General features: G+C 34.3%; 1 protein-coding gene across 1 annotated transcript in view; it reads left to right on the top strand.

Moving 5' to 3' along the window:
* The window catches only part of itpkcb (inositol-trisphosphate 3-kinase Cb), a 31,511-nt gene extending 13,826 nt beyond the window's left edge, over positions 1-17,685 (top strand). The window contains exons 2-7 of the mRNA NM_001305471.1: positions 3,193-3,292; positions 3,374-3,587; positions 6,239-6,443; positions 7,925-8,026; positions 11,540-11,611; positions 15,169-17,685. Coding sequence (NP_001292400.1) covers positions 3,193-3,292; positions 3,374-3,587; positions 6,239-6,443; positions 7,925-8,026; positions 11,540-11,611; positions 15,169-15,447 — 972 coding nt within the window. The 3' untranslated portion in view covers positions 15,448-17,685. The remainder of the gene's footprint in view (positions 1-3,192; positions 3,293-3,373; positions 3,588-6,238; positions 6,444-7,924; positions 8,027-11,539; positions 11,612-15,168) is intronic.
* The last annotated feature ends 6,286 nt before the right edge of the window (positions 17,686-23,971 follow it).

Here is a 23,971-nt window from a genome sequence, read left to right as displayed (position 1 = left end):
AAAGCATCCAAATTAAACCTGGAAGAAACATATTGGTATGTAAAGGACCATATTGCACCTAAAAGGTACATTTTGACATTTTTTTACCTTTTGAAAGGGTACCACCACAAAGAGGGCTATTGTACATTTATTTCTGAGAGTGGATGGAAATGAAGAAGAGCAAAGTAAGCTGAAATAGAAACGATCGAGAGAGAAAATGCATTCATCATTTTTTTTTATACAAACACGCATAATTTTTTAATCATTATTTTATAATCGTTTAGCTGTTCATATCAGATCATATATAATATGATTAATAAATGTATATGAAACGTAATAACATTATATATACTGTTGTGCACAACATAGTTACATGGGTTCTTTTAACTCGAATTCTGAAAGTGTCATTTATATTTGGTTTATATATTAAAAAGTAGGTTTTTAGTGTAGTCTCAGAATTTTTGCGTATTATCAGCGTGTTTTGCAATCTGTTCGTTACGAGCAGAGGTGTTGTTTTTGTCTTCCTGTCCAAGTAAGTAAAGAAAAGATAATATCGACAAAACGTTTAGGAATTTCAAGAGGAAGTTGTTCTTAATTGTGAAAGTAAAAGTTTGATAGGTATCTGTACGTCATTGGAAGCTTTTTTTTTTCAGTTCTCCTTCAAACAGCTGAGTTATGTCATTTACAGTAATCAGACATTCCTCATGGATTTAAGCTGTAAAATCAATAAGCTGTACTTTACAGGGTGTGTGCGTCACTGCTGCTGGGTTGGCCTTGTGGCGCTGATAAACTCCTCCGTCTGGAGCTTTAGTTTCCATGTTTAAGAAGAACAGTCTTGAGTGTTCTTACAGAAACTCAGCCTGGACAATAAATGTTTGTTTAGAGAAAACTGGTATGGTTTACCGCACTCTGCAGACACATCTGTAATGGAATTAGCATCAGTGAAAAACTAAACATCTTTTATTCAACCATGAGTTTTAAAGAGACTGTTCACCCAAAAATGAAAATGCTGCCATCATTTACTCATTCTCCACTTGTTTCAAACTTGTTTGATTTTTTTTTCTTCTGTTCAACACAAATGAAGATATACTGAAGAATGTTAAAAAAAAATTTGTTTGGCTTTTTTTTATTATTCCACAAAATATCTTGTTTTGTGTTGTTAAAAGTTTAGTATAACTTGGATGAGCCCTGTTTACACTAATACCTTTTCGTTTTTAAACGCATACGTTTAGCTACGGTTACACCTTCAGTCCACACCATACCCGAGCACTAAAAATGGAGCTTTTAGAAAACGCTGGAGAGGCCGTTTTGGTTTTAAAACGCTGCTGCTCCGTGTTAGTGTAGATGGGGGAAAACGACATGTGGCTGCAGACATTTGCAAACATCTGATTGGGGCTTTTTCTTCTATGTTAAGTGCACAAAGTTCAGTCTTGCATTCTTCAAAGTTCAGACTTTGCATGTTTGATATGGAAAACAAACTCCAGAGAACATGTCGGGTAAAAACTGTAGGCTACTTCATAACGTCATTAACATCACCCTGGCTACGCTGTTTCACTATCTTAACAATGAAATTAAAACATGATAAAAGGAACTGCCAGTTTTTATTTTGATATTAACTTAAAAATATTGAGGCATCGTGTAGCTACATATCTATATGACCTCCTGTCATCTTCACTGTTTGGATATTTATTGCAAAACGTAGCCTATAACATAACTGACTCCTTTCTTTTTCTTCAACAAATATGAAGCAAAGTCTCTTTTGCTCAATATCAGTTTTAATAATCAATAATGGCCATTATTAAAGTATAAAGTACAATAAGTTTATACATAATAGCAAATAAAGGCAAGCAATTAGTCAAATGTGCAGAATCCGTGTATGTGGTTACAAAAAAATTATATATTAATATATTGCGCTCAGCCAAAACATGTTACCTGAGAACAAGTTATAGATGGTCAAAAGACCATTAGATAGAAACCAGATGACTTAAAAATTATGTTTAACAACTATAGTGAGATGAAATCCAGCAGAAGATCCTTGATGAACTGTCCGACCTGCGCTGCTGTCACTCGGGGAGGTGCGCTCAAAGCACCCACTGACTGCCTGGAGCTCAGATGTGCGCATACGCTTCACCACATGCCAGAGTGTGTGTGTTGTCACGTGATGTGCATTTTCAGTGGTGTTGTGTGGACTGAGATCTGTTCAGAAACACTGGGGAAACGCCAGTGTTTACATGGATCGTTTTAAAATGTCGCTTTAAAACTACATATTAGTGTAAACAGGCCTTTAATCCACCTTCACCTTAATCACTGGCCAGTCAAATTTAACAGTTTTTTTGTTTCTTTTTACATTGGGGCATTATTTAGACATCTCAATGTGAAATGTGGTTGTGTATGTGATTAATTTACTCATTTTATTGAAAGTTGGGATATTATTATTTTACAAATCAGTATCATTTTTCCACATTTAAATCATTCTGCATTTGAGTATTGAAATCGCAGTGTGCAAATCTATAATGGTCACATCACATCTGCAATGTCAGTTATTTTAATCTTAGAGTGAAAGTTTATTATCCATATTTGTTTTTTAAAGCATGTGACTGAACATTTCAAGCCATTTGGAAACAATAAATTTAATGTTTGTAGTGTAACTATGAATTTTGTATAATTGTATAATTCATTTGTATATTTGCTCTCTTGTATTTACTATGCTTTTTTTTGTTTATTATATTTTATTTAGCTACGCTCCCCCACAAAACCATCCCAAACAATCTGAAATGAACTCTTTCCAAATAGAGCAATTCAAGAAGCCTGGTGAAACTGTATTGATATCGCAATATGTATTGCAGTAAAAGAATATACTGCAATGTTACTTTTCCCAATATCGTACAGCCCTAGTTAACACAGAAGCTTGCAAAGAAAATGATTTATAAGTAACAGAATTTACAGACATCAATATAAAATTGTTGGTACCATTCCATTGAAGAAAAAAATCCTCAGTGGTCATTGAAATGGCTTGAAACTGAAAAAATAATGATTAATCAAAATTTGATAAAAGTCTGATATTGAATTCTGGATCAAAAGAAGCATAAAGGCAAACTAATAAATATTAGTCTGGAGAGATAGAGTACTAACAGTCGTTGAAGGGTAAGAACAAATTTGTCCACATCTGTAGTATGTTGGTCACATCTGAACCTTTGGGATCTCTGATTTCAGGCAAAATCGTGGAGGAAGTTAAAGAGCATGGTGCACTGCTCTCCGTTTGTGGTTTCCTTTAAGAAACGATATCCTTGGGTTCAGCTGGCAGGACACGCAGGTGAAAACTTGTTCTCACTTCATCGCATAATTGAGGAGCAGAACTTGAGTCTGAATATTTCAATTGTTTGTCTGTCTGTAGGAAGTTTCCAGGCAGGAGAGAACGGGAAGCTGTTGAAGAAGTATTGTGAATGTGAGCAGCAGTGTCTGGAGAAGCTGATGAATGATGACCTTCGGCCATTTGTACCCGGTTATTATGGTGTGGTTCAGCAGAACGAGCAGGATTACAACATAATGGATGATCTGCTCAAAGACTTTGACTCTCCTTCAATCATGGACTGCAAAATGGGAAGCAGGTAAGACGGCGAAGCATCTAAAATAGGGTTTTTAGAATTTGGTTTCAGCTTCACAACATAATAGCCATAAGGGGATAGTTCATTCAAAAATGTAAATTTACTCACTTTTTACTGGCCCTCAAGTGCTTTCACAACTTTTTTTTTTTTTTAAGAAAGCTGAAAACCTTTGTCCAACGACTTCCATTGTAGTAAAATAAATTCTGTGGAAGTCAATGGTTAAAGGTTTTCAGATTTCTTCAGAATATATGCCTGTTTTTCCAAAAAAAAAAAAAAAAACAGAAACAAGTAAAGGGTGAGTAAAGATGACAATTTTCAGTTTCGGTTGAACTATCACTTTAACACCGTGTCCTAACGACACATTACAATGCTGTGACGTCATGTTTACATGTTAAAAGGAATTTTAACATGCCATCCACAACAGCAAACAGTTTGTATTTTAGAAATGGTTTCTATTTCTGTGACGTGGCGGCTGAACAACATCATAAACTATTATGACAGTATTTATGTGCTTTATTCAGGGTTAGATGTTACCTGTATAAGTATTAATCCCATTTTATGAAATGTATTGCCAAACTGAAAGCACCAGCAGACCTCAGATGTTGACAATCAAATAACTAGCATACAGTTAAAGATGAATGTTAGTACCAATTATGTGCAAACCAACAACTTATACCTGTTTCATTGGTAATGTAGAAACTATTCTGTTTGTTTTTTTTTTTTAGAATGGCTGGTATGTTTAAGTCATGCCGTGACTGCTGTGGACAGACAAATTGCTTGTTGCTGGAATGTTGTCAATTTGTTTGTAGCTCAAAACAAGATGTTTTTTTTAGACATACTTGTTTGGTAAATTGTGTTCATGACTAGACAAATTTTGAGTTTTTTTTTTTTTTTTTTTCTATGCACAAAAGGTCCACCAAACAGTTACAATGCCAGTTAAAGGGTAATGATACAAAGAGATATTTTGAAGAATGAGAACCAAATGACAGTAAACCAAACAGCAAAGTCCCCATTGACTTCCGTAGTGTTTCTTCTTCTCCATACTATGGAGGTCAATCATTTTAATCAACTATTTGTTTGATGTATTATTGTACCATGTTTTAAATTTATATTTTGAATGTTCTTATTTCTTTTGTATTTTCTTTTTTCATTTTTTATTAGTTAAAGATTTGGTACATTTGTGGGTTACTTCATCTATGAGCCAAAAAAGTTTTTAGGCATTAACACAGCTGAAAGTTTTCCCCCACATATTAGAAAGTTTGAGCAGAAAATTGACTCATTTTTACCATGATTTGAAGAAGACGCCCACTAAAATGTCACAATAGTTTATATACCAAAATATAATGTCAGGCATATTTAGAACAAAATTATTTGATGACATTGAATTACTTCATTACTTCATTTTAGGTCAAAGTTTAGCCCCACAAAATTAAATTTACTACAAAATTTCATTTATGTTATGCTATGGAACATATTTCAGCATTTTATTATATATATATATATATATATATATATATATATATATATATATATATATATATATATATATATATATATATATATATATATATATATATATATATACACAGTTGAAGTCAGAATTATTAGCCCCCCTCAATTATTAGATCGCTTGTTTATTTTTTCCCCCAATTTCTGTTTAAGGGAGAGCAGATTTTTTTCAACACATTTCTAAACATAATAATTTTAATAACTCATTTCTAATAACTGATTTATTTTATCTTTACCATGATGATATAATATTTTACTAGATATTTTTAAATTTTGTCCCTAAAATGGTAAATAGAAAATTCAAAACTGCTTTTATTCTAGCCGAAATAAAACAAATAGACATACTGTGAAAATATCCTTGCTCTGTTAAATATCTTTTGGAAAATATTTAAAAAAGAAGAAAAAAACTCGAAGGGGGGTAATAACTGTGTATATATATATATATATATATATATATATATATATATATATATATATATATATATATATATATATATATATATATATCTTCATTTAACCTGATAAAAACCCATTGAGATCAAAATCTCATTTACAAGGGTGACCTGGCCAAGAAGTCCGCAACACACAACTTATGAAAAGAAAGAAAAAAACTAATAATAATATTAATATTAAATAGAAAATTAATATAATATAAAAAATACAGTTTAGTTGTTCAGCTATACCACATTACAATATGTTGAAAACACATACATTGAGAAATGGACTGTTGTTGTTTGTTCAAAAGGATAGAGCAAAACGATGTAATTGGGATGAGCTTAGACATTTTTAGTTCAGACTCTTGGGTATGAAGGCACCAGTCCCAGAGGAGCTTTGTAGACCAGAGTCATCCAGTGGGTGTACCTTCTTACATTTTGACAAAAGTTACTTAAAACATTAAAGTAGACATGCTGTTTGATTCAATATGATTTCCTAAGTATATCAAATCACTTCTAGATGTGATGTACATCTGTCATAACTCAACTTAGTTTTTTGGTTTCAGTTTTAATGAATGATAATAACTGTTCAGAAAAACAAAAACAAAACAAAAAAATGAGCACGGTTACATGATGAGGTGTTGGCAGCAACAGTGACAGTTAATGTTGTAAGCTGATCATGAAGGGTCATGAATGATTTGTTCCACACAGGACATACCTGGAGGAAGAGCTGGTAAAGGCCCGTGAGCGTCCTCGGCTCAGAAAGGACATGTATGAGAAAATGGTGGCTGTTGACCCAACCGCTCCTAGTCCAGAGGAAAGATCCCAGCAGGCTGTTCTCAAACCTCGATACATGCAGTGGAGAGAAACTCTGAGCTCCACTGCCACACTCGGCTTCCGCATAGAGGGAATCAAGGTGAGACATAAAATCTGGCCCTGGATCATAAAAAAAAAAACTCCCTCATACGGTTCAATATTGTTTAATTGAGGTTTCCACATCACATACAAGCTGAATAAATAAGATTTTTATATTGATGATAGCTGGGACAGAACGATATTTGGCTAAGGTACAGTTATTTCAAAATGTGAAATCTGAGGATTCAGAAAAATTGAAGTATTGAGAAAATCGTCTCTAAAGATGTGCTTATTACAAATTCAAAATTGAGTTTTGATGTATTTGCTGTAGAAAATGTGGAAAAGCATCTTTACTTGAGAGTCGAGTGATTTTTGGCAGAAGCAGAAAGTCTGTAATTTGGACCCATACAGTGTATTTTTGGCTATACAGCTGTTACGAAAGACAAATAGGGAACAGTATTTAAATTGCAGTAACATCTCACCATTTTTGATCGAATAAATCATAGCTTGAGTAATTATTTTTGTTTATAAAGGGAATCATACATTTATGAAAAAGCATTTGAGATACTTTTTTTAAATAAAAATGCAAAGTAAAGGATGTACTTTAATATTTCAAGTAACTTTTTTGAAAATGTCATAATGATCATGTCACATGATTCATCACATCCAAAATAAAAGTTTTTATTTACATAATGTGTGTTTATATATGTGTTTAATATTGTGTATAATATAAAAACTGTGTATAAATATTGGGTATAAATTAGGTAAGCATATAAAATAAAAAACAATAGTAATAAAAAACTACATTTATATATTTATATATATATATATATATATATATATATATATATATATATATATATATATATATAGTTATGATGGCCTGTACCTATAAAATACATAAAAAGAATATGTGATCTTACTAAATCTTTATTGTCATTTTAACTAATTAAAAGTATCTTCCTGAACAATAAACAAAAACCTAGCGGTATGAAGGATTGTGGCAAAGTATAAACATTTAAAATGACAATTCAATATTTTTTATCAATATTTTTTTAATTAAATGTCATGTGTCATTGATTAAGTCTTAATTGTTCTTAATATGCCTGACAAGACTTCGTAAATCACCTACTGTCACACTGAATGACATTTAGTAGAGTCTTTTCTGTAAACCATGATAAAAAAAGAGTCATTAGCTTTTATTTTTGGATTAAAAAAAATAAGTTAAACAGGACAAATTATTATGTTTGGTACATTTAGTAAAAGTAATACACTCATATTGTTTTGACACTTTAAAAAAACATTTTCACCTTTGACCCATATATAGCTATGTCTTTTTTTGTATCTTATGAAAACCACTGAGCGTTTATCTGTTGTAAAATATGCAAATAACCCTACACGGGAAAAAGTTGTGCCTTAAAAAAGCAGCAAATACACGTCACTGCTACTTTTCTGCAAGTGTGCCATCTGCTATTTATAAACATGACGGAGCTGGAAAATGTATTTTTACTATTAACACAAATTCTGTGTGTTTGTGTCCAGAAAGCAGATGGAACATGCAACACCAGCTTTAAGAAAACCAAACATGAAGAGCAAGTAATGAAGGCCTTCGGAGACTTTGTGGATGGAAACACAAACTTACTGGTATGTTTGAAGGAAATGTTGGGTGTTGGGTTTTACATAAGATGAAATGAAAATGACAATGCTATTCAGCTACACCTTTCACAAGAAAAGAGTCAATGAGCGTAATGTCATTATTCAGTTATGAAAAAATTTCACCTATAAGAATAGTTCTGATTCCTAGTAAACATACTACATTCCTAGTTGTTTCCTGCTTGTTGTGACAGTAAACCGGTGTGTTCACAATACTTGTTAAAAGATTGGATTAGTAAGATTTGTTTTGTTTGTTTGTTGAAAAGAAGCCAGTTCTGCTCACAAATGCTTCACATTCAAAATCTTCATACATCAACATACATTCAAATCTTCAAAATTGTTAAATATTATAACAGTTTAAATTAAAGCTGTACTTTAATATTTGTTTTAATATGACGATCTGCTGATTATTAATATCTCTTGAATACTTATTCATATTTTTGTGTGTGTGTGCAAACTGTGATGCAGTAGCATTTAAAAGTACTATTAAAATATATTTTTTCATTAAGGACACATTCAATTCTCCTAAAAAGATTTAATACAAATATATGCTGCTTTTTTAATCTTTCTCATCAAAGAATGTTAAAGTAAAATACCTCACAGTTTCCACAAAACTATGAAGCAGGCAAATGTATTTCGCATTGATAATAATAGTATACATTGCTAATTACATTGTTATACTTTCTAATAAGTAGGGCCAGAAAGAATCTGCTGACAGCTTTTGCTATTTCTGTGGAGAATCTTGTAAAAAATCTGCAGATTTATGTGGAATGATTTTAGGAGAAACATTATAAGTTAATTAAGTAAAATCTTTGTATATGAAAAAACAAAAAAAACAACAACACATTTTTAACTTTTATTCAATGTTTACAATGCAAATCCATTTAGATCCACTTATTTGGTAAACAAAGCAAGTCTCTCGTATAATATATCTATTAAAAAGCAGAAAATATTACTTTACAAACTGTATTGTACATAAATCAGATGAACATTTTCATATTATTGTTATTATATCACAACAACAATATTAGTGGAATTAATTTAAAAACTGAATAAGTATACATTTACACAAGTAAATGCATAGATTCAATGATAGGTTACAAATCTGCAGATTTCTGCACACAGTTTCTGTGTGGGCCTACCAATAAGTACTGATCATAATAGAACAGCAAATCATCTTATTATGATGTCCGAATTATCATAAAAGACGGAGTAATGATGGTGCAGACCAGTTTTAAATCACAAGAATACATAAAAATGTACTTCGCTCAATAAAAAAACAGTTATTTCAATTGTAAAATGATTTCACAATTTCCTGTTTTTACTGTCATTTGGATCAAATAAATGCAACCTTGGCTTATTTAGGAAAATAATAATAACAAAATATTGATTTATTTATTTAAGAATATACAGTAGTAGCCAAAAAGGTTTCAAAACTGTGCTAAAAAAGTTTTAGAACAACTTTGATAAAAGGTTTTGATCCACTTGACTACGGTATATCTTGTATGACTACCATAGGCGGAGCATGTGTAGGGCTGGGGAAGGCTTAAGGCTAATTTATACTTCTGCGTCAAGTGCACACGTATGCTACGGCGCAGCCTGCGTGTTGACGCATAGCCCTACACCATTTCCGTCGGCGTTGCTGACGTGCACCTCTCAAAAAATGTAACTACACGTCACAACGATGTGTAGCGCAAGCTCTGTCATTGGTCGGCTTGGTAACACTGACGAGTCTGGGCGGGACCGAGAGCAACGCGAGCCCGATGGAGCGAGTGTTTACAAGTGTGGAGTCCCGTGAAGGAGCTCCGGATGAAAAGTTTTGTTTTGTGTTTACCTCATGGTTAAAGTTGTTGCACGTCTGCCGGTTCCTGCCTCAAAATGAGCGAGTTTGAGCCACTTGTACATTCAGGAAGCGTTCAGAAAAAACAGAACAGCAGCGAAGAAACTCAACACAGAAGACCATAACACTTCACTGCCAACTAGCGTTTCAGAAGTGTTATTGCAGAATAACAGAAACAGCGTGCAGAAGTATAGATGCACAGCTACGGGCGTTGCATGCGCTGTGGGTCACGCCAATCACTTGACGTAGAAGTAGAAAACAGGATTAAGGCTGATTTATTCCTCTGCATCAAGCACACACGTATGCTTTGGCGCGGCCTTAGTGTGCACTCATAGCTCTCGCCGTCGGTGTCTCTGACGCGCACCTCTTAAAAAATGGAACTACACGTCGCAATGACGCATAGCGCAAGCTCTGTGATTGGTCGGCTTGGGTAGCGCTGACAAGTCAGGGCAGGACCGAGAGCAAGCCCGATGAAGTGATTGTTTACAAGTGTGGAGTCCTGTGAAGGAGCTTCGGATGGAAAGTTTTGTTTTGTGTTTACCTTATAGTTAAAGTTGTTGCGCGTCCGCCGGTTCCTGCCTCAAAATGAGCGAGTTTGAGCCACTTGTACATTCAGGAAGTGTTCAGAAAAAACAATACAGCAGTGAAGAAACTCGACACAGAGAAACATTAACACCTAACTGCCCACTAGCGTTTCGGAAGTGTTAATGCAGAGTAACAGTCACAGTGCGCAAAAGTATAAATGCACAGCTACGCGCATTGCATGCGCGGCGTGGGTTACGGCGGTCACTTGATGCAGAAGTATAAACCAGGCTTCAATCTGCGCACGCGGTACGGATTTTGCTGTGAAAACAGTAAAAATGTATACACTCGCCCATATGCTTCCAAATAGATTTTAAGGTCGCAGAGATAAATTTTCATTTATGCACATATGTGACCAAAACGGTCGAGCCCTAGCATCTTTACTTGTTATTATTTCCTCATAATAATAATAAAATAATGAAGTTATCATCAATCACAATACAAATTACAGTGAACTCCAAACAAACTCTCGTCTCCTCCATTAGCTGTGGGAAAAGCCATTAGAACAACACAGATCACTGCCTATTTATGCCAGCGTCCCGTGGAAAAAAAAAAAGAGATTGACAGGTGGTAATTTTTGTGTAACTTTATTTATTTATGGTTTGGTTATGGGTAAAGCAAAGACCATGGGGGGGTGAGGCAGTGAAAACGGTAGGCTACAATTAATTAATTTGTTATGAATTCATTGATATTTAACAATGACCCCCGCCTACGACGACGATGCCTTCGTCCATCGCGATGTTTCACATTAGACATCATACGATGCCAAATTGGTCAACATCACCCAACCGTAGTTTGTTGATAGGCAGTGCTTTTGTTAAAACCTCTTCTTGGTCGGTCACAAATCTTTTTAAATGCATTAAAGGGCAGCGCGTGTCTTAGCCTTACCCTGGAGTTTGTTCACCCTCTGCTTATGATGACTACTGAATGCCAAACTGTTGACCGGTAGCTTACCATGTGTGTCCTGCAGTGGTGCTATATTAGTATGTGTAGCCCTACTGAAAAGCTGGTGTGACCCAATCAGAATGCAGGAACAGGAGAATACTTACAGTTGTGTTTTTTTTTTTCTTTTTTTTTTCCAGAGGAATTATCTTCTTAGGCTGGAAGAGCTGCGCTGCGCTCTGGAAAACTCACACTTCTTCAGGACACATGAGGTGAGGGATTGTGTAATCTTGTCCTGCCTGAGCCAAATTCTTTCAACTCTGGAACATCATAAATCATGTTTCGTAAGCTCAGATGTTTGTCCGGTTAATGTACATTTTAAGAAAAGTACAAAGTGTTCTAAGCATACTGTATGCTACTGTTAATACCCACTTAATGTTGTAAAAAACAGTATCATAAAGCAGCACTATTATCATTAAGAATTTACTTATAAATTATAATTACTTATAATTATAATATTCATGTAGTATTTATTTATTGTTTATACTCGCATTACAAAAAAAATCTTGAAAACATACATTTTAAAAACTGAATTTAATAACTGTATTGCTATTGTTTCTGATTCAAAAACAATGAAAATTTGAAGTTTTCATTAATATTATTTTTATATTATAATTATTAATATTAATAATTATAACTCATTTGAACTGAAGAAATTTTTTTTTTTTTACATTTTGTTTTTTTAATTACTTTATATTTCACAAAACCCGTCTCAACTTTGCAGACAATTTTTTTTTAACCCCAGAATGAAAATTAAATAAATAATAAATAAATATAAAAATCTTAATTCAATCAGTACTTTTAACTTTTCTGACATTAGATTTTGACCAAGAACTATTATGTTAAGGTTACGACTGGAAGGGCATCCTCTGTGTGAAGCATATGACTATAGTAGTATAGTAGTTGGCGGTTCATTTTGCTGTGGCGACCCCTGATAAATCACAGACTAAGTCGAAAGAAAATAAATGAATGAATGAATATTATGTTGTGGGTTAATAAAAGATTTGACACTTTTATTAATCCTAAATAAAGGTGTTGTTACCTTTTGTGCTAATGAGAAAACCAAACAAACAAAAAAACTCAGCAATGAAGATTACAAAAACCAATATAAGCTGTTTTTCATAAGGCACTGTACTTTATGGTTTGGCACAGCTCACTTCTTGCTCTATTCGGTTTGCATTTACACCACAATTAACTACCACTACCAAGTGAGTAGGATTATTACTCTCATACCCGAGGTGGTTTAAAAGTCAAAAAATCAAAGTCAACTTTATTTTCAGTTCTGTCACATGCCGACAAACAGAGAATTGAAGTGAAGTGCATACAAGTGACAAAAACACTATATAAGGAATATAAATATACAATAAACACAAATCATTTTAGTAAAATTAAGAGAGAAAAAAATCAAAAAGATATTGTGTATATATTACACAATGTACAAAAATACTATATACAAATGATGGTACATATAGCAGCAGGTAAGAAAATTAAGTACTAGCTAATGATATCCCCTAAAAGTGAGCTGCACCAAACCGTTCTTTAACATTGCAAGTTATTTTAGTAAACAAAAACTATGGAGTCAATCTAGGGGCATATATACTTGCAACAAAAAAGAAAGTTTTGCAGACAAACTAAAGTATTGAGCAAAAAATTGTGAAAAATAGTGCAAATTTTTTAAAAAAATGCAAAGGGAAACTTGAGTTTTGAGAAATAAAAAGGAAATTTGCTAACAAAAATAAAGAACTACAAATGAAATTCAAGCTGTGCAAAAAAATGTAATAATTACAATTTTTAAAAAATATTCGTAAATTTTTTTTTTTCATACATAAGGAAAAATATTTTCGAAATGTTTTTTTTTTCCAAGTCCTTTGCAATGCTCATTTTGATTTGTGAGTTATACTGTTTGACGATTTAAACAGCACCCCAAAAACAAAGGATTCAGGTATTTGACTTAATCTCGATTAGATTTATGACAGCAATTCATGGCTGATTTTCTTTGTGTCACGATGTCTCCAACTGAGCATGTCGCTTCATAGGAGGCAGGTCCGGGCATTTCGTACACGACCCAGTTCCTTTGACTCTGCCTCATTGTTAAATCCGGGCCAGAAATGAAAACGCACGGAAATGTGAAGTGTAAAAAAAAAAAAACAGCAAATCAAAATGAGCACTGCAAATGACTTGAGAGGTTGAGAGGTTTTGTAAAGGCAATACTGGAAAACTTGATTTTTATTTGCAGTTCTTTATTTTTGTTTGCAAAAACCTTTTTATTTCTCAAAAGTCAATTTTCCCTTTGCGATTATTATTATTATTATTATTTTTTGAGATTTGCATTTTACATTTTTTTGCTCAATACTTTATTTTTTTGGTTGCAAAACTTTTTGACTTTTGACTGAAAAAAATAAGACGAAAACTTGAAGTCAAAATCATTTTTGAATTGAAATTAAGTTAAAAAATGTAAATAAATGTACAAACTGAAACTAACAATACCAAAAACAACAAAGAAACTTAATTTAATAATAATTAGCAAACAAACTTAAAATAATTATTGGCAAAATAGTCATTTTTTATAATTAATAATCACTCATTCTGTGGCCGAAAAGCTGACGTGCAGCTGTTTAGAGAAACGCCTGTATTTGCGCTATTACAGACAAACACACTTACTTCATCTGACTTTTTTTATTATTATTTGTGTAAGAAGTGAATAAAGTCAAGCAATTATTATCATTTTTTAAATTATTAAGAGGTTTGCAGAAGAGTTCATGTAAGCTGTTCAAACACTAAACTTTGCTCCGGTCAGCACCAGACATACTTGTTACTAAAACTCAAACCAAATTCATTCATTTATTTTCTTTTCGGCCTAGTCCCCCCATTAATCTGGGGTCGCCAAAGCGGAATGAACCGCCAACTTTTTCAGCACGTTTTGATGCAGAGGATGCCCTTCTAGCTGCGACCCATCACTGGAAAACATTCCTACACACTCATTCACACATACACTACGGACAATTTAGCCTACCCAATTCACCTATAGCGCATGCCTTTGGACTTGTGGGGGAAACCGGAGCAGCTGGAGGAAACCTGAGGACTGTGAGACAAATGTGCTACCCACTGTGCCACCGTGCAGCCAAACCAAATTCATAAAATCTAAATAGAAATGTGTTTGCAAAAACCTTTTAAAATGAACCAATAGTGGCAAAACTATTGATGAACTGATCTAAAACAAAACTGAAATTTACAACAAATGTAGAAATAGTATCTCAATAAAAAACATTTTCAAGAACATGTTTTATTGTCAGATATAAAAAAGAAAGAGTCCCTGTTCCAGCAAATCTTTTATTTTCCTTTTCCAAGTTCAAAGTAAAGTGTATTGTGTGATAAAAATTGTAAAAAAAAATTGTGGTCACATTATTGTTTACCTTTTTAATTTCTTGATATATATATATATATATATATATATATATATATATATATATATATATATATATATATATATATATATATATATAATTAATATTATTATTATTTATTTATAATTTATTTATTTTTTATAACTATTTTTTGTCAGCTTTATTTGTAGGTATGTTTTTTTTTATTATTTATTAAGTATGTGAGCTCATGTTTACATTATTATTTTTGCTTTTTTTTACCTGAATTTGTCATAAAATCCATGAAAAAATACCTGATACCATGCAGTGGGACATCACATATAGATGTGATGTGATGTGAAGGGAAAAAGTTGTACCTTTAGCTGACCTGCTCCATTTCCCTTCAGGTTGTTGGAAGTTCTCTTCTGTTCGTTCATGATGCTTCAGGCCTGGCCCGAGTCTGGATGATTGATTTCGGTAAGACCGTTCCACTGCCACCACCCCAAATCCTGGACCACCGCACACCCTGGGCTGAGGGAAACCGAGAGGACGGCTACCTGTGGGGTCTGGACAACCTCATTCACATCTTTACCAACATGCTGAAGGACGATGACAGATTCACAAACACACCGCGGGAAGAAGCATCACGTGTTGGGCGCTTGTTGATGGAAGAGTCTTCCTTCTAATAGGAGGCGCTCAACAGGATATCAGTCCCGAGATTAAATGCGAACAAAACATGAGTGGGACAAAAGCGGAGCTCAGTCTGTTGTTGTTCATTCCTCTGAGACACATGTGATTCACAATAAACACTGATACTGAGACCAAATGAACAGCGATGAGCAACAGATGACCGCTTTTTCTTTTAAAGGTGCACAGCCATGACTGTTCTTTTAAGAATATTAACTTTATTTTTCTTTCGACTTCTTTTTTACATTTTTATTTGACCTACAGGTATATTGATAACACTATCATACTGGAATGCGCTTTTGGTTTGTTGTTGGTTTTTTGGGGGGATGTTTTTCTTTTCTGTGGTTATGTAAATAGCAAACACTTATTTAATTTGTTTTTAGGATCATTTAGACTTGTCCTTTGATTTTACTTTTATTTCTGTAATCTAACTAGTACCTCATTTTGTTAAAGGCATAGTTCATCCATTTTCTTTTAAATTCTGTCATCATTTACTCACCCTTTACTTGCTCCAAACCTGTTTGAAATCCTTTTTTTGTTGTTGTTTAACACAAAAGAAGATATTCTGAAGAATATTGAAAACCTGTAACCATCGACTATTTGATTTTTCTTCTATGGAAGTCAGTGATTTCACTATTCTCGAAAATATCTTCTGTAAGGTTCAACAGAATACAGAAACGTAAATGTTTGGATCCACCTGAGGTCGAGTAAATAGTAATTAAATATAGTTTTTGAGGTGTGAACTAACCCTTTAACAGCGGTTTAACTGCCAGACTACAGGCAGATTGCCGCTTATCTATTTTCTTGTGGTTTTCTAATCTTGATGATGCATGTTGTTTATATTTCCATTACTCATATGTCCTGTTGAATGTTTGCAGACCAATTCCGCCTTTTAGACCATTCAGTCTTTATAGCAGAATTCGAATTGCTATTAGACATTTAACAGATTAGCTAGGTAGATACATGTAAGCATTTTTGCACTTCACTAACCCCCTGTAACCATTCCATTGTTCAGCTTTGCCAAAATGGTATTTACTGATGAGAAATAGATTCAGTATTTCTTAAAACTTGCCGCAGTTACAAAGATAGAAGCTAACATGTTGTTATATTCACATCTTGATGGAATAATTTAATCTCACGCTGTTTTTAAAGGGATAGTTCAACCAAATATTCCAGTGTGTCCATTGAACGCAAAATAGAGATATTTTGAAGAATGTTGAAAATGTTTTGACTGCTGTAGTATTTTATTTTATCGCACTATGGATGTCAATAGCTTAACAAATTAATGTTCATTTTGGATGAACTATCTTTTAGTTAGCAAGTTTGACTAAGCTGTTCAGTTTCTTGTGTGTGTGCAAGATTAAAAGGCGTTTGGCAGATTAACCTTCTTAATCTCTATCATCAACTTGATTATTTTCTCTCTTTTTTTTTAGAAGATTTGTGAGGTTTCTATTGGTATACAGCAAAAGGAACTACATTTCTATGTGATGGCGCTCATCAAGAACAAAACTGAGATGGTTAAACTCTCAAACTTTGATTGAAAATGTCAATATTTTGCAGATTATAAGTGTTATGGCTACTGATGTCAGGTTGTTGACAGGATGCATTAGTTCTCAAATTGGCCACTGTGGTCAGCTTACCCAGAAAAAGACCAACAACTTTTTCCGTCATCACTTCATGTTTGCTTCAGCCTGTATCTCTGAAATATTTCATTATAAAGCCAAGATAACATTCTCCTCAAACTCGTGATATTAAAGTGATTACTTCACCTGGGCGAGTTAACGTTAGTTTATGGAACATAATGTTCTGTGTGTGTGCGCATGTGTGTGTTTATCTTCAGAGATTGTATTTTCTGTCTCGATGGGACCTGCACACTGTCTGTTGGTGTGTCTGTCAACATTCCAGCACATTCCATCTGTCAGTATTTCTCCTTCTGACTGTGGAAACACTGAACACAATGTCTCACACGGCCTCGTTTACAATTGTGTAAAGTATTATGTTTCATTCACATTGTTGAAATGATTTCCCAAATACCGTTTGGCATGTTTTAGATGACGTTTTATGTTGGAATGAGAACTGGATGGTGTTTTGAGTTGTTTTAGCCCATTTGAATACAGATTGGGACCGTTTATTTGCAACAGGCACATTCTGAAGATTTGTACTCGCATCAACTTGATTGATTGTTGTCTTGAAAGCCAATACAATAAACTGGAACTGTTATTGTTTAATGTTCTATATTTCTCTTGTTCAGTTTCTTGTCTACAAAATGGTTGTGTACACTATTATACTGACTGGGAAAGAAATGCATTCAATTGATCAGATTGAACAGAAAAGATAATTAGATTGTTAGTAGGTACTTCAAAATAACGTAAAATAGTTCACATTTTTTGAATTTTCTATTAAATGGAGTTTATTTATAAACTAATTTGAGAACATCACCTGTTTATGATTGCTTGCAGCCGGCCCCACATTATTCAATTTATGATTAACCAATCAGACGATTCCTAAGTTCCATATAACTACTCCTCCTCTTTTCCTAGACGGGTGGCACGGTGGTCCAGTGGTTAGCACTGTTGCCTCACAGCAAGAACGTCACTGGTTCTAATCCTAACCAAGCCAGCTGATATTTCTGTGCAAGGTTTACACGTTCTCCCTATGCTCATGTGGGTTTCCCTCGGTTTCCTCCCACCGTCCAAAAACATGCAACTTAAGTTAATTGACTAATCCAAATCAGCACCAAAGACATGCTCATAGTAAGTAATCATCTCTTAAAAGCAATCACTATCTGTTCATTAGCTACTACAGCAGGGGGGTTCTCGGGATCTACCTGAGCTCAAACTTCCCTTACGCCTTGCAAACGGGAGGGAGCCCCAGGCTTGAGGATCTTATGAGCTCAGGCCTCTCCCGGAACAGCATGCCAAACAAGCTTTATAATCAATCATCAGCTAAGTGTGAAAACTTAAAAGTATTTTTAGAAGTTCAGGACATGGAAATTAAATAACATCAAAGTTTCCTCATTCTTATGTAAATCCTTTTAATTATAAGATCCTGGTGAAAAAAATGCTAATTAATCAAAACAAAACAGACTCTGACGATCTACATGGGATCATTGATATGCATGCCCCAGGCTGTGTAAGATTAGTTACATTGTTTCCTTGTGAGATTACAGAAATAACATTCCCCCCTTATTTTTAAGTGCATCTAAGCTTTTAATATACTTCTGTATGTGAAACTCATATAGTGAAATTAATATAGAGTTAAGAGAAATTGAGTCATTCTGAGAAGTAAACCATGACCATGGAGCATCTCACAGAATGCAATATGTGGGATATCAGGATTATCAATTAATTCAGCAGCACCCTGAACAAGCATAATGTCTGTTTAAATGTGTAGTTTTGTTAGTTTGTGAAATTTACCTGATATGTTTGCAATTAGGTTGCAGATGTTTGCAATGAGGCAATAGACATTTAAACCTCAACTGAATCACTTATTAAAGGTTTATGCATCCCGTCATATCACATAGCTCTTACTATGATTTTTTTTTCTGAAGTAAAAGGAGGCCAATAAACTTCAAAAACTCTTGTTTATGCAGAGGTTGATATTAATCCCTGCCTGTGTTTTCATGTGTTAAACCAAAACAAAATTAAACTGGCAACCCCTTTTGTTAAGTATAATTATAATTCAGCCTATTAGAACTTTTTCTTGGCTGGTGCATAGAGGGCGCTATAGCGACCAGCGTCTTGGGTAGAATGTCTAGAACATCCGCTTACAGCATTTACAACTGGTAATTTGTGATTCGAAAATGGGTTTCAATAGCATTTTGAGTGTTTTTGTGACACACGACTTTGAAAGGTGTGTGTTAAAGCCGTTTTAATCTGTCAGTTGTGATCCAAGCGCAAGAGAAAAACTTCTAGTTCACGTCTCTCCTGTCAGAAACACAGTGCGTGTTCCCGGTCAGCTGTTAGTTTACGCACGCACGCACGCACGCCCGCACACACACACACACACACACACACACACACACACACACACACACATGCAATACTTCACTGCATTATAGAGCAAACCAGATTACTGGCATGAAACTTAACAGGTGCAAGTCATGCAATTTACAAAAATGACCAATAAAAGTCTATAACTAATACTCTGCTGGCTGATTTGCATGTTGATTCTAATCAGGAGCCGTTCATGTTAGTGAAACAGTACAGGCTATGTGTTGTGTGTCAAACATTTCGGTGAATTACATTTGTTTGGGTTGGTTATATGTTTGAAAAAAGTATTAAATGTTGACTATAGCGATAATGAGGCTTCATTTAAACGGCACAAAATGCTGTCTGACAATGAGGGAAAATGCTTCACAGCAGTTGTTTTCCATCCCATTAGATCGCATTTTTTAAAATGATCAGTCCAGAAGGTGGTGCGGATTGACAACTGTATTGGTTCAAATATGTTAAAAGTCATTTCAAAGCAGTCCAAATGTGCATTTATACGCATCAGCTATCGACCAAGTTCTTAGCATTCTCCTTGCGCATACATGCAAAAAATAATGGGTAATTTTGCGTTCTGAGAAAAAGGTCTATATTTCATTTACAACACACCTCTGGCGCAAACAAGTTACTCTGCTGGCACAAAGATAGTTCACTAACTCCTAGCTAAAATGAACCTCTCCACTACTTCAGTTGAAAAGATTGTCATTTAACAGGGAATCTACTTACTGTGTTTCAGAGAACATGCTGTGTGTGTTACAGGCACTAACATGAATTGCTGGAATTCTAAAAATTCCAATTTTATTTGTCACAGTCATACACGCATGATATGTAGTGAAACACTTAGTGTTTCTATCTTTACTCAATTGTTATGATTTTCCCAGTTTTAGGTTGCTGAAACTTCACTTAAAGGTGAAGTGGATTTTGTACTCTTTAAAGTGTGAAGTTAATCTATATAATCAAATTGTATGTGGATAATCTGCTTGTTGACTTACATACCATTAGAAGAATTAAGGTACTATGTAAAGTTAGAAAAGGAAGATGGCCTGAGTAAACAACCAAGGTGTCACAAGAAATGCATGAGAACAGAGCAACACCTGTTGAAACAGTTAAGAATAGATGGACAAGATATATGGTTAACAGGTTTGGTTTGGGGGTTAAAACTAGTTTGGATCTTGTGTGACAAATGTAGGACAATGTAAAAAACAGCTGCAAGATGCTGCTGGGGGTCTCCTGAAAAGTCTCCTTTGAGGGTCGACAATACAGAACTATTTCTTCTGAAATCAAAACCACCAGACTTTGCTGATTATTGAAGAAAGGAAAAACCACCACAGAGGGGACCTATTTATTTATTTTTTTCAATATTTAAGATAAGTCTTAAGTGTCTCCAGAATGTGTCTGTAAAGTTTCAGCTCAAAACACCCATCAGATTATTTATTAAACCTTTCTTTTTGTGGCCTGTTCCTTTAATGCTAGTTCTCCACGCCCACCGTTCCCACGTACCTGTCAGAGTATGTCTAAATCTTATAAGCAGCACAGTGACAGACATGAAGGAAGCAGATCTCACGTAACGTTTGTGAGAAATTCTACAGTAAGAACTTTTCCAATGATTATTTGATGTATTTGTTGTGAAGATAATGAGTCGATGAGAATGATGTCACACACAATGTTGTTACAAAGTTCATACACACACACACACACACACACACACACACACACAGAGCGCAAGCATTTAGCTTTGCACTGTTTTTGCAAGCAAATGTTACAAGATACAAGTTAATATCGTCTGCATATGGATATCCGTTATGCTAATGTACCAAATTAGCATTAATTGTCCATAAACCGGGATTGAATCATCTTTTTTTATTGTACTGACATGCAGCTGTGGTGATAAAGACAGTAAAATCTCTGTAATTCATTACAAACATGCACTGTTTAAAAAACATTTTAAACTTGTAAAACTCATTCTTGATCACATTTGATGATGATTGATGATCACAGCGAGCTGAACAGATCTTTAAATCCCAGTTGCTTTGCGCACGTCCTGTCTTGTTAATATAATTATACGCGTTGCTATGGAGACATGTTAATACGCGGCTGTCAAATCAAATCGGTGGGCGGGAAACTGCACTCCTACATCACATTGTGGTGGGCCTCAAAATAGGAGGGATTTGGATTCTATTTAAACGTTAGGAAATTTTAAAAAAGACTTATTGTTTTTATATCACCCCAATATGACTGTGGACACACGATACCTACACACATATCTGTCCTAACAGCTTTCAAAAGATGATTTTCATCATAGATGCCCTTTAAAAAACAACAACAAAGAAAATGAGGTCGGAGCAGTGAAGACCACACCTGACTTCACTGCCCCAAGCACAGCCCCCATTAATATTCATAAGCACTGCAAATATGGTCAGAAAAGGCCTTTCCAAACTAAGGGTAAATTCTAAGGTAATCTCTAAAAGTAATTTTTGTCACATACCTTCAATGTAGAAATGAATAAACAATTTAACAAATCATATCAATGTATACTATCTATACAGCAACTTTAAAGAATCCTGAAAAAAGGTCTAATAGTTTCCACAAAAAACAATCCGCAAGTGTTTTCAACATTTACAGTGATAAATAGGCCAGCATATTAGAATGACTTCTGAACAAATGACAGATTATTTCTGTTTCACCCAAAATGGTTTGATTTCTCTTGCTCTCTCTACATGACAAACTTGCACATACAGTATCACAGTCAGTCACAAAGAAAAAAAGTTTTAAAAAGAAAGAAGGGTTTTGCGATTGAAGAAAATGACATTTTCACTAGTATTCTGGCTTTTTTATTGATCCAGTTCAACATATATTTTTGCTATTATTATATATAATGCTGCCCATTACAGTGAAAAGCACACTCATACAAAATCTTTTTCTAATGAATTCAGTTAATTAGCTAGTTTAGATGTCATGTTGTCTTCTCGGAGTATGCAAGTTTATATACAGTAGTCAGCATTTGAAGTGAATCAAAACCTTTTAAAGTTATCGCAAAACTACTGAACACCTATTCTTGTCCTAAAACTATTTTGAAAACCTTTTTTTATCCTCTTTAAATGTTGACGACTGTTGTGCGGGTATATAGTGAAGTTGTTTGGATTAAAAATGAATCCTTTAGAGTTTCAAATTGTGGGAAGGATAATCGTGCTGTAATTTGGGCAGAGAAAAGAAAGTGTTTCTCTTCCTCTGTTTGATTTATGTCGCAGTGTTTACATAATCAATGTTCTTTAGGAGTCACTGAAAGGTCACCGAGGCGATATTTTGAAAAAATTCTACAAGGAGTTTTACTTTAATTGTTTTATTTATAAATCATTTGCCAATTTCGATTCCTTCTGCTGTGGCGACCTCAAGAATGAAGGAAAATAAATGAATGAGTGAATTTGCCAAATTTGTGGTTCTGTTTAGAGCCAAATAACATTAAAGTTTGGTTTAAAGTTCAAATTAAAATTTTTATTTAATAAATTGATTTTAAAAGTTGTGGTTGGAGACTTGAGTTTCATTCTTTAGTTGAGATAAAAGTATGTTTAAAGGATGAGGGAATATGGAGCTCATTGACCTAAAGTGTCTTATATAGGAAAGACTGATGGAGCTGAACAGCGCATTTGTATTGCTCCCACTCTCTTAACTACTCATCTCCATATAAAGGCTCTTAGCTTACAATTCCTTAAGCCTTTGTCACACTTGCCAAACGCTTCAGCAAAGTATACAGTTAGGTCTGTAAATATTTGGACACAGTTCTAAAATTTGTGGCTTTTTTATACACCAACACAATCGATTTGAAATGAAATGACAAGATGAGCTTTAACTGCAAACTGTCAGCTTTAATTTGACACTATTTACATCCAAATCTGGTGAATGGTGTAGGAATTACAACTGTTTGCATATGTGACTCCCACTTGTTAAGGATCCAAAATTAATGGGACAGAATTATAATCATAAATCAAACTTTCAAGTACTTTTTAATACTTGGTTGCAAATCCTTTGCAGCCAGTTACAGCCTAAAGTCTGGAACGCACAGACATCACCAGATGCTGGGTTTCATCCCTGGTCATGCTCTGCCAGGCCTCTACAGCAACTGTCTTCAGTTAATTCTATGTTCCTGGGGAATTCTCCCTTCAGTTTTGTCCTCAGCAAGTGAAATGCATGCTCAATTGGATTCAGATCAGGTAATTGACTAGGCCATTGCAAAACATTGCACTTCTTTCCCTTCAAAAACTCTTTGGCTGCTTTTGCGGTATGCTTTGGGTCATTCTCCATTTGCAATGTGAAGTGCCATCCTTTGAGATCTGAAGTATTTGCCTTAATATGAGCAGAAAATATTGCCTGAAACTACTCAGAATTGATCCTGCTGATCCTGACATCATTAATGAATACAAGAGAACCATTTTCATTGACAGCCATACATGCCCACGCCATGTCACTACTACCACCATGCTTCACTGCTTAGAATCATGAGCAGTTCTTTTCCTTCCCCATACCATTCTCTTCCCAT

Source organism: Danio rerio, chromosome 18 (genome assembly GCF_049306965.1).
Source record: "Danio rerio strain Tuebingen ecotype United States chromosome 18, GRCz12tu, whole genome shotgun sequence".
In the NCBI taxonomy this organism is placed as follows: Eukaryota; Metazoa; Chordata; class Actinopteri; order Cypriniformes; family Danionidae; genus Danio; species Danio rerio.
This window is presented reverse-complemented; position numbering and strand designations above follow the sequence as displayed.